Raw genomic sequence first — 18,137 nt, forward strand, 5'->3', positions numbered from 1 at the left:
AGATGTTTTATTTACCTTTTTTTTTCTGAAGTTTGGATATGATTTGTCTAGAAATAAATAGTTTGAGGTTAGGGTTAGGCATTTGTCCTGCATGGTGTCCTCTGAGCTTCCTAGATCTGTGTGTCGGTGAATGACATTAATTTGGGGAAATTCTCATTATTGCTTCAAATACTACTTCTGTTCCTTCCTTTCTTTCTTTTTCTTCTGCTATTCTATTGTATGTATTACAACTTTTGTAGTTGTCTCACAGTGCTTGGATATTCTAATCTGGTTTTCATCACTCTGTTTTTTTCTCTTTGCTTTTAAGTTTAAAAGCTCCTGTGGTCATAGTTTCAAGCTCAGAGATTCCTTCCTTAGCCATATCCAGGCTACTCATGAGTCTGTCAAAGGGACTCTTGGGGTTCCTGGGTGGCTTAGTTGGTTGAGCATCTGATTCTTGATTTCAGCTCAAGTCATGATCTCAGGGTCGTGAGACTGACATTGGTCTTCATGCTTAGCAGAAAGTCTGCTTGAAGATTCTCTCCCTCTACCCTTTTCCCCATTTATTTAAAAAAAAAAAACTTTGTTATTTATATAATAAATAAAATCTTTTTTAATTTTTATTTTTGTATTAAAATCTCTTTTAAAATACTAAGAGATTAATATCCAAAATACACATTTCCCCCACTATCTGAAAGTTTGCTTTACAATGCTTTGCTTTTACAAACTACCTACTTTAGTATCTGTTTTCACTAACTAAAAAAAAAATCTGAAGAGGATTGGGCCTTTTACAGAACGGAAGTTGCTTCTTTGTTTTCTGCCATTTCAGTTTACAAAAGGTTTCATAGGCGTGTTCTACTTTTGGATAGCAGGGGAAACCTGTATATGGAGAACTCCTTAAAACTCAATAAGGAAGGGGTGCCTGGCTGGCTCAATCAGTGGAGCATGGGACTCTTGGTCTCAGGGTTGTGAGTTCAAGCCCCATGTTGGGAGTAGAGATCACTTAAAAAACAAAATCTTAAAAAGAAAAAGTAAGCAAACAACCTAATTCAGAAATGGACAAAACGGACTTGAATAGACATTTCTCCAAAGAATGTACACAAATGGCCAATAAGCACGTGAAAAGATGCTCAAACTCACCTAGGGAAATACAAATTAAAACCACAAAGAGATAGAATCTCTCACCCATTAGAATGGCTATTATAGAAAGAAAACCAGAAAATAAGTGTTGGTGAGGATGTAGACGCATTGGGACACTTCTGCACTGTTGGTTGCAATATAAAATGGTGGTGCTCCTGTGAAAAAGAGGATGGTGACTCTTAAAAACTTTTTGAAAATTACCATATAATCCATTAATTCCATTTCTGGGTATTTACTCAAAATAATTGAAAGCAGGATCTTGAAGAGATACGTGTCTAACCATGTTCACGGCAGCATTATTCTCAATAGCTAAAATGCAGAAGCAACCCAAGTGTCTGTCTATGGATGAACGGATAAACAACATGTGGTCTATTCATCCAATGCAATGTTATTCAGCCTTGAAAGGAAGAGAATTTTGACACCTGCTACAACATGGATCAATCTTAAGGACATTAAACCCGTCACAAAAAGACAAAAACCTTATAATCCCACTTATATGAGGTCCCTAGAATGGTCAAAATCATGGCAACAGAAAACAGAATGGTGGTTTCAGAGGCTGAGGGGAGCGGGGAAGGACAAGTTGTTGTTTAATGGGTATTGAGTTTCAGTTTTGCAAGGTAAGAGTTACAGAGCTAGATGGTGGTGATGGTTGTACTTAGTACCACTGAGCTCTACACTTCAACATGTTGGAGAGTAAATTTTATGTTTTATGTGTTTTACCACACTAATTAGAGCCCCTCTGACACCTTCACCCCAAGCTGAGCTCTGAAATGAGTGCACTAGGCTTCAGGGGAGTGACAGATGAAAACTGCCCTTGTTGGAATTACAACCACATCTACAAATGTTGAGAGGAGACATGTAAATGAAAACCTAATTGTTTCTGACATTAGTCAGACTGAAAAAGCATTGGTTCACAGACCCAAAATTTATGCAGAGGACCAGGAAATGGGTTTGACACCAAGTAGTAAGGGTGGGGGTCCCTGTCTGGCCATTCATCCAGGTTCCTGGAACCTTGTCCTTATCCAGAAACTGGAAGGGGCTGGCTGGGTGGTGCCTGAGCTTGCTGTCCACTGTCAGATTCTAGACCCTGACACTTGGCAGTAACCAGGCAGAGAATGTACAGGGTTACTAGCTCAGCAGTTCAGACCACCTGGGGCACTGAACTGCATCCGTGTGTCTTTTTATAATGAGGCCCTCTACTCTCTTCTTACCCATTTCTATCCTATTTACCAAAACAAATGTTGCCATACAAACCACGATGTAAGGAGAACCCACCCACTAGGTGGTTTCCCCCATCCTGCTCTGAAGGACCAGCCACTCTTTCCTTCCTGGTGTTACTACAAAGCAAGGGTTGGATTTTAAATGGAGAATGAAAGGGGGATCAGTTGAACTTGCATGCATGATTTGTGATTTATTTTATCATATGGCACCTAATGTATCAGTGTTTTCATCTTAGCACAGTCTGTGGTAGGTCTTAGCATGACCTAAACCAACCTAAACCAGTTTCACTGTAGGTTTAATTTGCATTTCTCTAACGACTAAAGATTCTGAGCATCTTTGCATGTGTAACTGGCTGTTCCTGTATTTCCTTTGATGAACTGTCTGTTCAGAGTTTGGCCCATTTTGAAATTACACTGTTTGTCTTGTTATTTTTGAGACTTCTGTATATATTCTGGATGTGTTTTCAGATGTACTCATTTTAAATATTCTGTCCTAGCACAGAGTTTTTCATTTTGAAGGTGAGTCTAGTGTCCTCCTGTTCTGTCATCTCAGGGGTAAAGGAAAATTGAATGCAAAGTCTCACAGCTAGTGACGGGTATACTCAGGATTCAAACCTGGGCCAGCAGCAAGGACATTGACAGGATGAGAAGCCATGTTCTTAAGTATAATGACCACTTGTCAGGTAGAGAGAGGGGAAAATGTTGGGAACCCGTCTATAGAAGGGATTTATAGAGTTTCCAGTTTGCCTTGTTAACAGTAGAGGAAGGTGGAATGGAAGCTTTACTTCCAACTGCTGAAAAGTGGGTTCAAAGAAGGTCCACCAAAATGAATGACTTTTTCTTTTCTTCACACAGGTTTTCTCCTAGGGTGCCGAGTTCTTTGCCATTCAACACGTCAGTCATGTACAAAAAGACTGTGTTTGTAGAGTTTACAGATGACCTTTTCAACATTGCCAAACCCAGGCCACCGTGGATGGGTAATATAAACAATATTGACTGAGTATCTGATGCTCTAGCAAGGATCCCCAGGCCTCCCTTACTACCACCTGCTGGTAGTCTCAGTCTCTTTGCTGGGCTTTCCTCCTCTGCTTGTTCTCTGGACGTTGGAGTGCTCTGGGTCTTGGACCTGGGTTTGTTCTGTCTTCTCTTGACCTTTGATCACTAGCTGATCTCACCCAGTCTCACAATTTTAAGACATCTCTATGCCAGTCACTCCCAGGTTTAGATCTTCAGTGCAGACTTGATACGTCCTCTCAGATGTCAAATAAGCATATAACAGGATATCAGAATGAGACATCTCCTACCTGAGAATTATTTTGGAGAATTATAGGTGACAAATATCCCCAAATTCTAAAGAGAGACTGGGAGCAGCTAGCTGGTTCAGTTGCTAAAGCATGTGACTCTTGATCCTGGGTTTGTGAGTTCAAGCCCTATGTTGGGTGTAGAGATTATTTTAAAATATTATAAAAGGTTAGTTTTACCCAGTTTGAAATTTTGGAGTAAGAAAAAGGAAGTAAATTTTATTGAGGTGGAAACAAACCATGAGAGACTCTTAACAATAGAGAACAGGCTAGATTGGTGGTGGGTATTAAGAAGGACACATGTTGGGCACCTGGGTGGCTCAGTGGGTTAAGCCTCTGCCTGTGACTCAGATCATGATCTCAGAGTCCTGGGATTAAGTCCCACATTGGGCTCTGCTCAGCAGGGAACCTACTTCCTCCTCTCTCTCTCTGCCTGCCTCTCTGCCTACTTGTGATCTCTGTCTGTGAAATAAATAAATAAATTCTTAGGGAAAAAAAAGAAGAACACATGTTATGATGAGCAATGGATATTGTATAGAAGTGACGAATCACTGAATGCTACTCCTGAAACTAGTATATGTATGTATGTACGTGTGTGTGTGTATACATACATACATACATACACACACATATTTTTATAAATGTACATATGTGTGTATATATATGTATTTAGAGAGAGAGAAGGAGGAAGTAGAGCAGAGAGACTCCCAGACTCCACACCCAAAACAGAGCCTGATGCAGGGCTTAATCTCAAGACCCTGAGATCATGACGTAAACAGACATCAAGAGTCATACACTTAACCAAGCAACCCACCCAGGTGCCCCTACTCCTGAAACAAATATTCTACTGTATGTTAACTAACTAGAATCTGAATTAAAATTTGTTCAGGTGGTGGCCCAAAATTGGTCCTGCAACCCTCAGCCCATCTTGTACCTCAAGCCTAAGTAAAAGCCTAAGGCACTTATGAAATAATTTAGATTTGAGGATTTCTTTGTTAACCATATTTGGTGATTTCTATGTTTGCCTCCCCACAGTGGGAGGGAGTTTTCACTCTCATGCCAAGCTGTAGTGAGGGAAGCTTTAGGAGAACCTTGTAGAAGTTTTGACATAAGACCTGTGGAGCTCATAAGACTCTGACTACTTTCTGCTTTTTATCTGAAAAAAACATTCAAGGTCAGAGAATTGGAGGAACTTCCCCTGATGGCATAATAAGGATAGTAGGTTACAGCAGTGTGAGATGAGGAAGGTCATAGAACAAGATTTGTCTCAAGAAGACCCTGTCTAATGGGGCGCCTGGGTGGCTCAGTGGGTTAAAGCCTCTGCCTTCCACTCAGGTCATGATCTCAGGGTGCTGGCATCAAGCCCCGCATCAGGCTCTCTGCTCAGCATGGAGCCTGCTCCCCACCCCACCCCCGCCACTCTGCCTGCCTCTCTGCCTACTTGTGATCTTTGTCTATATAATAATAAATGAAATTTAAAAAGAAGAAGAAGAAGATCCTGTCTGAGAGGTCTTCCTGCCAGGGCTAGGTGACCCCAATAGAAAACGTCTCTGATTGTATTGCCAGAAGCAGAAAGTGGTAAGAGAGAGACAAGGGACAGCTGGAGAAGGGAAGGTTGGGAAGGGTTGGGAAGGGGAGAGTCTCCAAAGAACTCATACAAGTTCCCTAAGAAAGAAAGAAACAGAATTTTGGCACATCCCACAACCAGGCACTAACAAAGCCACATTATCACTCTTCTTTCCAAGAAACATCTTGTCATCCTGCCTCTTTCTGTGATCCTTTTCTCACTAGCTCCAAGCTTCAAAGGCCAGGAGGCAGTAAGGTGAGTGGGGGAGGTGGGTTAGGATAAGAAGATGAGAAAGCTGGAGGAGGGAGGGACCCTTAAATTTCAGGACACACCAAATGTTTGATATTAAGTTAGACTAGTATCACTGGACTGATAAGATACTGCTAATATGTGGTGGTTACTGGAAAAAAATTGGGACTGTTCAAAGTGCAAGTGGGGAAACTCCACTTAACACAGGGTTTTTTTTTTTTAAGATTTTATTTATTGGGGCACCTGGGTGGCTCAGTGGGTTAAAGCGTCTGCCTTCAGCTCAGGTCATGATCCCAGGGTCCTTGGATTAGGCCCCACATTGGGCTCTGTGCTCCGTGGGGAGCCTGCTTCCTCCTTTCTCTCTCTCTCTCTGGCTGCCTCTCCACCTGCTTGTGATCTCTGTCTGTCAAATAAATAAATAAAATCTTTAAATATCCATATATAAAGATTTTATTTAAATTAAAAGATTTTATTTGACACGAAGAGAGAGAGTACAAGCAGGGGGCAGTGCAAAGGGAGAGGGAGGAAGCAGGCTCCCTGCTGAGCAGAGAGCCCAATGCAGGCCTCGATCCCAGGACCCTGAGATCATGACCTGAGCCACAGGCAGAGGCTTTAACCCACTGAGCCACCCAGGAGCCCCTCCACATAACACAGTTAGAATCTATGAAAAATAAATCTCTTTCATATTTTTGTCCCTTTGAATCTACTTCATTCAATAAATTATTTGTAGGCATCTTATACTTAATATGTCCGGAAGTCGGAAGTTTTGATTTTCTTACTTTTCTGAATCGTGGCCACGACTCTTCCTGGCTGCTCTCTAACTTCCAGTCCATCAGCAAGTCTTGTTGACTCTTCATCTAAAATGAGTCCCAAGTCTGCTTTCCTCTTGTAAGTTCCAAATGCAAGCAAACTCCTGTGGCTTACAAAGTCCTACATGTTATGTTCCCTGCCTGCCTTTATAACCTTATTTTCTGCTATTCCCCTGCTCATTCACACGTTACTCAACTATGTCAAGATTACTCCTGTCTCAGTACTTTTCCATTTATTTTATTTGCTTTGGATATTATTCTACTAGGTATTTACAAATCTTGCTTCTTTTCAATTAGTCCGATCACTGCTCAAACGCCACCTCCTCAAAGATGCCCTTCCTGACCACTATGTTTAAAGGATTCCGTCTCCTGCTTCATAACTTTCTAGCACACCACCATCTTTTATAGCGTTTACAACAATCAGAATATTTCTTGTTTATTTCTTTATGTGCTTCATTACATTCTCTAGAATGTAATTTCCATGATCTGTCTTGTTCACTACTGCATCTCCAGTGCCTAGGGCAATTCCTAGAATATAGTAGGAACTCAACTATGAGTTGAATGAATGAATGCATTGAGTGAATTACCAGAAATCTATCCTCACAACAACCATGACACTGAGGTGGTGATAGCAGTTTATGCATTTATTCGGTCCATTACTGCTTTTTATCAGTAATCACAGGTGCATGTTTTTCCACTGTGACTTTGGCCATCACTTTCATAATAGCAGGTTTTCTGGAGTACCACTCTCAAAGTAACCTTTAGGGGGCATCTCATCCTCACAGGTCTGCTGGGTCCTACCATCCGGGCTGAGGTTTATGACACAGTGGTCGTCATACTTAAGAACATGGCTTCTCATCCTGTCAGTCTTCATGCTGTTGGTGTATCCTATTGGAAAGCTTCCGAAGGTGAGTCAAATGCCCTCCTATTTTCCTATATCTCAGGGATAAAGGTCTTACAGCTAGTGAATGGTGCACTCACTAAGTTCATAATACATCACCTCAGTGCTACCTGGCCATCCTCACCCCAAGACAGCTTTACACATTGTTGGCCTCTTATCAGACCTCCCACACCTCTTTCCAGATACTACCATTAGGAAAAAGGATATTCATTTCTTAATGAAATGCTTCAAACAAAGAAAGGTACAGAAAATAATATAGCACACAAACACGTAACCATCACCTTATTTTGCCAAATCTTGTTTTTTTTTCTTTAAAGATTTATTTATTAGAGAGAGAGCACAGAGCCCATTGTAGGACTCGATCCCATGGTCCTGAGATCATGACCTGAGCCGAAACCAAGAGTTGGACACTTAACCAACTGCACCACCCAGGTGCCCATCACTTTGCCAAATCTTAAAATTTTGCCATCTTTGCTTTAAGAAATTAAACATTATATAGTTGAATCCCTTTATGTAACCCCTCAGGCTCCCTTCCTCTCTATCCAAATGTATCTGCTCTCTAGAATTTAATATCAGCCCATGATCATACAGGCACCTTAACCACACGCTCCATCCCCAGGGGCCAACTCAGGTTTTTAAAAATGTCTTCAACTCTCTGGCAAGTGCAGCTGTTGGCCTGGTGTTGCTTCTAGATGAAGCCAGTAGTATCTAGTGCACACTGAAGAGGGTGTCCCTATACGCCGGAGAGGCTCACTTTAGAGTGGGGACTACCAACCTGTACTTTGGAGGTGGCCTTTGGCTGCTGAAAGTCTGTAGTAAAAGTAAAGGCAGAATAGGGCCAGTGCAGAGGTCTCTTGTACTGCTCTGTTGGTGAGGTCCCACTCTCAGATGTATAGATGTGATGGGATAAGATAAGGTATAAACGAAGAGCCCTCTCAGTGATTTGGGCTGCTCTGCAACTCCAGAGACCATTATGAACCCAGGAAGTTATGGTGAAGTTGCTAGAAAAGTGTTTCAGTAGAAGCATAAGGCATTATGTCAGTTTCTTTAAATATTCTCTACTTCTGTCCACTGAAATGACCTAGAAGCAAAGACACTTCATTAACAGTGAACCCAGATAGTGCTCAATTTAGAATCGAGGTATCAAACTAATCCATGGGTTAATTTTAACATCACTAAGCATGAGACAGCTAGAAAATATCTGCCCCTGATGTTAAAATGTTAAAAACATTTCTAAAAATGGCCACCTGGGTCACTCAGTTGGTTAAGTGTCAGACTCTACATTTTGGCTCAGGTCATGATCTCAAGATCGTGAGACAGAGCCCCATGTCAGCCTCTGTGTGGGGTGTGGAGTCTGCTTAAGATTCTCTTTTTCCTAGTCCCTCTGCTCTCATTCCCCTTCCCCTCTCTAAAAAATACTTTTGAAAATCTCTGTATCTCATCTTTCTGTGACCTTCACCAGTGCTCATTAAAGAGTTGGGGACAAAGTACATAACCAATGTATGTCTGTTGAGTTGAATTGATATGAACTAGGTAAAAAGATGCAATGATAGAAGTAGTATTATTGGTTAGAACCTGGAGGTCACAGCAAGAACCACCCAACCCCTCACGTTTGCATTAGTGGTCTACAACTTCTGCGGGATATACGAGGCTGCTTGATGGTCTTCCAAATTAAGTTGCAGAAAGTCTCTTTCTTGTGTAGAATCTACTGGTAACAATAAACTTGCTATATTTCCTTGAGTGAACAATGCATATGGAAAGGATAGTATTATCTCTTCTTGCTTTAGGTGCTGGATATGAGGATCAGACCAGCCAAAAGGAGAAGGAAGATGATAAAGTCATTCCTGGTGAAAGCCATACCTATGTCTGGCAGGTCCTTAAAGAGAATGCGCCAATGGCCTCTGATCCGCCATGTCTCACCTACTCATATTTTTCTCATGTGGACCTGGTGAAAGACCTGAATTCAGGCCTCATTGGAGCCCTGCTGGTTTGCAAAGAAGGTAAGTGTGAGAGAGGGTAGGACTCAGATGAAATAAGCAGGGAAGGGTCAATTATTAAAGCATCTGTGTTTTCATCTAAAAGAGGTTTCTTTTCCTTAGCAACATGCCCGTGGAAAGAAAATATTACATTCTATGGACTGTCTCAGTAGTTCCTTTTGTAAATTTTGTGTTAAGTTTCCTGAAAGCTTTCTGGAGATAAACACATCCATCTGTGTCATTTGTATCCCCAAAGCATTTAAAACTTGTAGAAAAGCAGGGCACCTGGGTGGCTCAGACAGTTAAGTCCAACTGTTGATTTCAGCTCAGGTCTGAATCTCAGAGTTGTGAATTCAAGCCCCACACCGAGCTCTGCACTGGACTCTGTGCTGGGTGTGGAGCCTACTTAAAAAAAAAAATCGGAGAAGAGTAAACATTTGTAACTTGTTGTTCTAAAAATCATCTTTTTTAAAATATTTTATTTATTTATTTGACAGAGAGAGATCACAAGTAGGCAGAGAGGCAGGCAGAGAGAGAGAGGAGGAAGCAGGCTCCCTGCTGAGCAGAGAGCCTGATTCCGGGCTTGATCTCAGGACTCTGGAATCATGACCTGAGCCGAAGGCAGCGGCTTAACCCACTGAGCCACCCACGCACCCCTGTTCTAAAAATCATCTTAAATTTAATTAACCCTCGGGCACCTTGGTGGCTCAGTCAGTTAAGCGTCTGCCTTCAGCTCAGGTCATGATCCTGGGGTCCTAGGATGGAGCCCCACATTGGGCTCCCTGCTCAGTGCGGAGACTGCTTCTCCCTCTGCCTCTGCCTCTCCTTATGCTCAGGCTGTCTCTCTCTCTCTATCAAATAAATAAAATCTTTTTTTTTATAAGGTTTTATTTATTTATTTGACAGACAGAGATCACAAGTAGGCAGAGAGGCAGGCAGAGAGAGAGAGAGAGGGAGAGAGAGCGGGAAGCAGGCTCCCTGCCGAGCAGAGAGCCTGATTCGGGGCTCGATCTCAGGACCCTGGGATCATGACCTGAGCTGAAGGCAGAGGCTTTAACCCACTGAGCCACCCAGATGCCCCTAAATAAAATCTTTAAAATTTTTTTTCATTAAACTTGTTTTTATTTTATAGTTTAAGAGTATACACTAATTTAAGAAAGTGAACATTGTAGAATTTTCTTTAATTCTAAGTTTTTAATAGTGAAATCAGTTTCATGGGACTTTTGTTTCTCCTTTAACTATCAGTGCATGTCACCGCAATTTAGTGGCTAAAAATTTATCATTTCTCATTTCTCATGGTTTTTGTGGGTCTCTCATGGAATTTGGGAGCATGTTTATTTGGTGGTCTATCTCAGGATTTTTTTTAATGCTCTAGCCAGTTATTTATTTATTTGTTTGTGTATTTATTTATTAAAGAGAGAGAACAGGCGTACGCATGCATGTGGAGGGAGGGGCAGAGGGAGAGGGGGAGAATCTTCAGGCAGACTCCATGCTGAGCACAGAGCCCAGCTCAGTGCTTGATCCCAGGACCCAAGAGTTGGACACTTCAGCAACTGAGTCCCCCACGTGCCCCAAAATGCTCTAGCCCTTTAGACTCTTCCCAAGGCTTTCTAGTCCCTGCCTTGAAGACTTGGCTTTGGAAGAGGAAGCGAAGAGCAGGAAGAGGCACCAGAACCCTGGCCAGACTGGAGACTCTGCATGAGCTGCTTTACCTCTCAGAATGGCAGCCGGGTGTGCAGTACTCTTGTCTGAGGATTTCTGATGAGGCTGTAGTCAGATAGAGCTGGAGCCAAGGTCATCCTGAATGAACCTTTATTCACATGTCTGGCACCTAGGCTTGGAAAACTCAAATAGTTTTCCACAGGGTCTTTTCAGCATGGGACATAGAGGGTACCCAGAAGTCTTTTTCCTTTTAAATGGACTTTGTTTTAGAGTAGTTTTTAGAGTAGTCGTTTTTAGAGTAGTTTCAGGTTTACAGGAAAACTGGGCAGAAAGTAGAGATTTCTCCAATACCACTCACAGCCTCCCCACTGTCAGCATCCTGCACCAGAGCGAGCGGTATGCTTGCTCTAACTGGTGAGCCCACAGTGACGTAGTGTTATCGCCTGAAGTCCTACTGTGCACAAGGGTTCACTCTTGTTGGTTTACAGGCTACAGGTTTGGACAAATGTAGAATGACACATATCTACCATTATAGTATCATACAGAATAGTTTCCCTATTCTAAAAATCCGCTGTGTCTCACCTCTTCATTCTTTCCTGCCCCACTCCCTAGCAACCACTGAGTTTTTAAATTATCTTATCAATAGTTTTGCCTCTTCCAGAGTGTCAGATAGTTGAAATTATACAGTACATAGCCTTTTCATATTGATTTCTTCCACTTAGTAATGCATTTAGGCTTTCTCCATGTCTCTTCATGGCCTGATAGTGTTTTTCTTTTTAGCACTGAGTAATGTTCTGTTGTCTGAATGGACCACAGTTTATCCACGCACAGTGAAGGACATCTCAGTTGCTTCCAAGTTTTAAACAGTTATGAATAAATCTTCTGTAAATATCCATGTGCAGGTTTGTATGCACACATAGTTCTCAGGCTCTTCGGGTAAATGCCAAGGAACACAGCTGCTGGATCGTATGGCGTATGCTTTCTTTTGCAAGAAACCGCTAACCTCTTTTCCAAGGTAGCTCTGTCATTTCGCATGAATGAGACTTCCTGCTGTTCCTCACCCTCACCAGCTTTTGGTATTGCCAGTGATTTGGAATTTGGCCATTCTCATAGGTATGTAGTGGTATCAAATTGCCTTAATTTGCATTTCCATGGTAATATGTGATGTGTGAAGCATGTTTTTATTTAAAAGATTTTATTTGTTTTTTTGAGAGAGAGAGAGCACAAACAGGGGGAGGGGCAGAGGGAGAGGGAGAAGCAGTCTCCCTGCTGAGCAGAGAGCCCAGCGTGGGGCCCGATCCCAGGACCCTGGGATCATGACCTGAGCCAAAGGCAGATGCTTCACTGACTGAGCCCCCCAGACGCCCCAAGCATCCAACTCTTGATCTCAGCTTGGGTCTTGATCTCAGGGTCATGAGGTCAAGCCCCATGTTGGGCTCTACACTGGACGTGGGGTGAGTGAGTGAGCAAATAAATAAATAAATAAATAATCAAAACTGTTTACATATAAAATATAAACAAATAAATTTAAAATCAAAAGAATTAATTGGCAGAAAATTGACTTAAAAATTCAACAGAGAGGCACCTGGCTGGCTCAGGCAGTGGAGCATGCAACTCTTGGTCTTGGGGTTCTAAGTTTGAGCCCCACATTGGGTATAAAGTTTACTTAAAAATCAGATCCTTCCCTGGGGATAAAAATATATGTTTATAAAAAATAAAAAATTAAAAAAAAATCAAATCCTTATTAAAAAAATAAAATAAATAAAATCAATTTTTTAAAAAGTAAAATCTTTTGAAAAAGTCAACAGATCTTCTAGTCTGGATAAGATGAAAGAAACATAATGCCTTTATCTCCCATTGAGCAACTATAGGACCTTGACAAAATGCATAGCCCAGCCATTTGAGAATCCTAAAAATCAAATAGAACAAACAGGTCAGGAAAGGCATCAGAATTTAAAATACCACCAAACTGGCAGGGAATTTCTGTTTTTATTACCCTTCAGTATTCCCAAAATGGGTAAAGGATGTAAATAGATATTTCTGGGGGGGAAAAAGGATAGAAATGATGAACATGCACATGAACATGCACTGTTCTTGGGAATGCAAACTGGTGCAGCCACTCTGGAAAATAGGGTGGAAGGTCCTCAAAAAGTTAAACATAGAACCACCCTACAACCCAGCAATTGCACTACTGGGTATTTACCCAAAGGATACGAAAATACAGATTCAAAGACATACATGGACCCCAGTGTTTATAGCAGCATTATCTACTATAACAAAATTATGGAAAGGGGCCATCCATCCATTGACTGATGAATGTATAAAAAAGTTGTGATGTGGTGTGTGTGTGTGTGTGTGTGTGTGTGTGTAGGAATATTATTATATGATGGAATATTACTCAGCCATAAAAAGAATGAACTCTTGCTATTTTCAACAACAGTGATGGTACTAGAGGGTATAATGCTAAGTGAAATAAGTCAGAGAAAGACAAGTACCATATGATTTCACTCATGAAACTTAAGAAACAAAAAAAATGAGCAAATGAGCAAAAGAAAGAAAGAAAGAAACAGAGAGGTAAACGAAGAAACAGACTCTTACCTATAGAGAACTCAGTGATGGTTACCAGAGGGGAGGTTGGGTGGGAGAATGTTACATAGGTGGTGGGGATGAAGGAGGACACTTGTGGTGAGCACTGGGTGCAGTATGGAACTGCTGAATCACTCTACTGTACACCTGAAACTAATATTACACTATATGTTAACTAACTGGAATGAAAACTAAAAATTTTTAAATGTGTATTTTACATACTGTCAATGAATAACTGGAAACCAGAATGTAAGAACGAATGTTTACAATAGCTCCAACAATTGAAAGTTTAGGAATCTAACAAAACATGTACATTGTCTGTATGGTGAAAACTACAAAGTAAAAGAAACCAGAGAGACATACTGTTTCTATGCTATAAGATTCAACATAGTAAAGATCTCAGTTCTCCCCAGTCTGTAGATTTTCAGGAAGCTTTTTATGTGGTCACAAACAAGCTGATTCTGAAATTTATATGAGAAGGCAAAAGTACTAGATTTGCTAAAATGATTTTGCAAAAGAATAAATTTGGAGTAATAATCTTACTCAATTTTACAATTTACTACAAAGCTGCAGTAATCATAGCATGTGTTAACAGAATAGACCTATAGATCAGTGAAATAGAATAAAAGTCCAGAAATGGATCCCCACAAATAAGCCCAATTGATCTGGTGCAAAAATAACTCAAAGGAAGCATCTTGTCAACAAATAGTGCAATGATCGTAGACCTTATAGTTATACAAAGAGTAACTTAAAATTAGTTATAGCTCTAAATGTGATATATACATTTACAGGTTAAACTGTGGGAATCTACACGATCCCTGGGTAGATAGTTTCTGAATTAAGTTAAATTGTAGGGTACCCAGCTGACATCACAGAATTGCTTGGTGGTAGGGAAAAACCCATATACACTGGAATTGGTGTCACAATTACAGGCCATTTCTTATAAAGGTAAATATACACTTAATTTCCATTCCTGAGTATTTGCCCTAGACAAATGAAAACTTGATATTCACATAAAAGTCTGAATGTACATTAGTGTTCACAGCAGCTTTATTTGTAATGGCTGAGAATTGGAAACAAGCTAAATGTTTTCCAACAACTGAATGCTGAAACAAACTGTGGTATATCCATACCATGAAGTACTCCTCATCAATAAAACAGAGTGAAATACTGATACAGACAACAAAATGGATGAATCACTAAGGCACTATACTAAGTAAACAAGCCAGTCTCAAAAGGGTATATATTGAATGGTTCCATTTATATGACAATCTCAAAAATACAAATATATTGCAATGGGAAACAGATCAGTAGTTGCCATGGTTTACAGTTAGGGATGTTGGAACCGTCCTGTGTCCTGATGGTTGGTGGTTTTGTGTTAAGACCCATAGGCTTGGGACGCCTGGGTGGTTCAGTGGGTTAAGCCTCTGCCTTCGGCTCAGGTCCTGATCTCAGGGTCCTGGGGTCAAGCCCCACGTCAGGATCTCTGCTCAGCAGGGAGCATGCTTCCCTTCCTCTCTCTCTGCCTGCTTCTCTGCCTACTTGTGATCTCTGTCAAATAAATAAATAAAATCTTAAAAAAAAAAAAAGACCCATAGGCTCAAACACCAAAAGTAAAAGTCAGTTTCACTATTTGGTGATTTTAAAAATAAAAAGAATCCAAATGTTTTCAGACAGCTTTTCCTGTAATTTAAATTTGTATAGGTGAGTTACTTTCTTCATCCAATAAAAGATTTACCTTCAAGTGTCAAGAGTACAAGAAAAAAGGAGAACATAAACAAAAATCTTCCTGCTTAAAGTAAGAAAATTTCCCAATCAAATGAAGACAACCAACAAATTCAATAATTAAAGCATGTTGGTATACATGGTGTTCACTTAAAGTGTGATTATAGGTGTTTAATATTGATTATTGTTATTTTGGTCATAATACTTTGCAAAAGTAAAAAAAGTTAAAAGCATAATAGAAATTTTCTATATTTAATTGCCCGTATACATACTTTCCTTGAACAGTATTTACAGTTTTTATAATCTTTCTCTTTTATATTTGTTCTGAACACTTGCATATATATATGACATATGATCATATGAGCTTGTATTTTGCATGTTTCTTTAATTTCATTTTCTGAGTGATTCATTTTTCTTATATTTTATATAAGTACTGGTCTGCAACAAATCTGAAGTGAAAAGAAGTCATGTACACCAAATAGTTTTAGAAGAACTGGTATAGGACACCTGACACCAAAGAAGCAAGTTAACTTGTGGTCAAGTTAACAGGGTTAGGGTTAACCCAAGAGACAAAGCAGTACGTGAAGTGATGTATTCTCCTAGTGTTGATTTCCCATGAGAGGATTCTCAAAAGAAGGTGAATGTTCTCACTTCTTTTTCAGGGAGTCTGGCCAGAGAAAGGACACAGGACTTGCCTGAATTTGTACTGCTTTTTGCTGTGTTTGATGAAGGTTAGTGACCTGCAGTCTGAACTTGGGGCTCCTGAAAAAGTAGGATATGTTAATTATGTTAATTTAATCTGGTATTTGAGAATAAGGGCTGCTGTTATCCAGAGGAAGTGATTATAAAGAAAGATCATAAACTAGTGTTCAGGAATGAAGGAGATGGGGATGAAACTGAGTTTCAAGAAAAAGTACAGCCTGAGTTCCATTGGGAGCTATCCGGTAAGAAGATGGAGGAGCCGGATAACAGGCTGGGCTCAGGCCCTTCATTATATTTATCCGTCTGCCTGTTGATGGACGCTCGGGCCGCATCTGTGTCTTGGCTTTTGTAGGTAATGCTGCAATAAGCACAAGGTGCCGATATCCCGTCAAATTAGTGGGTTTATATTTGGGGGCTAAATACCTGGAAGCAGAATTCCTGGATCACAGTAATTTTCCGCTTCTTGAGGAGCCTCCACTCTGTTTTCCAGAGTGGCTGCACCAGCTTGCATTCCCACCAACAGTGCAGGAGGACTCCCCTTTCTATGCATACTCGCCAACACCTGTCATTTCCTGACTGGTTAGTTTTAGCCTTTCTGGCGGGTGTGAAGTGGGATCTTACTGGAACTGGCTCATCTTGAAATGGAAAGTTTGGGAGCACCTGAGGGGTGCAGCCGGTCGAGCATCCACTCTTGGCTTCATCTTGATCTCAGTGTCTTGGGATCAAGCCCCGTGTCAGGCTCCGCACTCAGCAGGGAGTCTGCTTGAGGATTCTTTCTCTCCCTCTGTCTCTGCCCCTCCCCCCTCTAAAATTTTAAATAAATCTTTTTAAAAGTACCAAAATTGTATCTTCTTTAGACAGCAATTTCCCATTTCCTCCACCCCTCTGCTCCTGGCAGGCAGCATTGCACTGTGTCACTTAAACCTCACATTGAAAACTGTAATAATAGTCCTTTCTTCGTAGCACAGTAGTGGGGATTAAGTGATTTAAGTTAAGTAATTTAGAATATGATGTGGCGCAGAGCTTCTGCCACCTACTCTTGTTCCATCTTTTCCTCCCACATTGCCTCTTTGGAAGAGGCATCTTCCCTCTCCTAATGAGTCCCCCTGTCTTTTTGTGTCCCCTGACACTCCATTCTTCCTGATGACCTCTTCGGCCTCACTGTGCTGCTCTCCCTGCCTCACCGCTTGGGCCCCAGCCACCTGGGGCACAGTTTGCGTCACACTGAAATGTGCTGTGCGCTGCTTGTTCATGCTGCTACCTCTGCCTAGAAAGTGAAGTGTTCCCTTCTCTTTCTGGTCTGGGTTAGAAGCCTCTTTATATGTTCCCATAGCACCTGATTTTACATCCCTTTCTCTTCAAGTAAAGTGAAGTCCCTTCCCCTTTCTGTGTCTAATCTCTGTTACATGATTCTTCACTCTGTTATAATTGTCAGTTTCTCTAGTCAAGCTAAATTGTAAGCAGAGAAGACATAGTCTCTGTCCTCGGTGCCTAACACTCAGTAGCGCTCAGTAGATGTGTCTAGCTGGGTGCTTAAGAAACCTTCAGCATTCGCTGTCAGCCCTTTACACAAAGGGCCAAGTTCAGGCAGACAGCTATCCAATAATAATATTTACAGTGCTTTCACTGTTACTCATTTCAGGGAGGAGGTTGGAAAGCTTTCATGTTCTTGAGTTTTCATTACTACAACCTGAGTGAAGCAATTAGGACAGGGACTGAGAGCCTTTTTCTAAGATGATTTTCATTTGCTTCCTTTTAAATGACTCCGTGAATGAATAGAATGAAGTCCTCATGGCACCAACTCACCAATATTCTAACCCTAACCCTTCCCATCTACTGGCGTGGACAAATATAGGGAGAGATAATCAGTTTGAGCAAGAAATGTCTGCCTTTTGGTAATTGTCTTCTGCCTTTCTCTTACTGACTTGGAGCACAAGTCATCGATGCTAACCCTAACTCTACTGTGCTAACAAAAATACTTAAGCTGTGAGCAGTCTTTGCCCCATGGGAGGGAAGCAGAGAGGGAGGGTGACTCACTGACTTACTTAACTGGCCCTGTCTTTGCCTCCTCTCTCATCAGGGAAAAGCTGGCACTCAGAAACAAATGAGTCTTCTTATCTGGCATCTGCTCAGGCCCGGCGTGAAATGCATACAGTCAATGGCTACATAAACAGGTCTCTGCCAGGTACGTACTCACCTGCTCCAGAGTCTGCAGGGTCAGGGCATCTGGGTGACACTGTCGGTGAAGCATCTGACTCTTGGTTTCAGCTCAGGTCATGATCTCAGGGTCATGGGATGGAGCCCTGCTTTGTGCGCTGCC

The 18,137-nt window shown here is 41.3% G+C and overlaps 1 protein-coding gene across 2 annotated transcripts in view; it reads left to right on the plus strand.

Annotated features, from left to right (window-relative positions):
* The window catches only part of F8 (coagulation factor VIII), a gene marked incomplete at its 5' end in the record, with an annotated part of 109,520 nt that overhangs the window by 11,859 nt on the left and 79,524 nt on the right, over nt 1-18,137 (plus strand). For both annotated transcript variants that reach the window (XM_082716592.1, XM_082716593.1), the window contains 5 exons: nt 3,195-3,316; nt 7,051-7,173; nt 8,954-9,166; nt 15,778-15,846; nt 17,898-18,002. In XM_082716592.1, coding sequence (XP_082572718.1) covers nt 3,195-3,316; nt 7,051-7,173; nt 8,954-9,166; nt 15,778-15,846; nt 17,898-18,002 — 632 coding nt within the window. The remainder of the gene's footprint in view (nt 1-3,194; nt 3,317-7,050; nt 7,174-8,953; nt 9,167-15,777; nt 15,847-17,897; nt 18,003-18,137) is intronic.

Source organism: Mustela nivalis (genome assembly GCF_964662115.1).
Source record: "Mustela nivalis genome assembly, chromosome: X".
Classification (NCBI taxonomy): Eukaryota; Metazoa; Chordata; class Mammalia; order Carnivora; family Mustelidae; genus Mustela; species Mustela nivalis.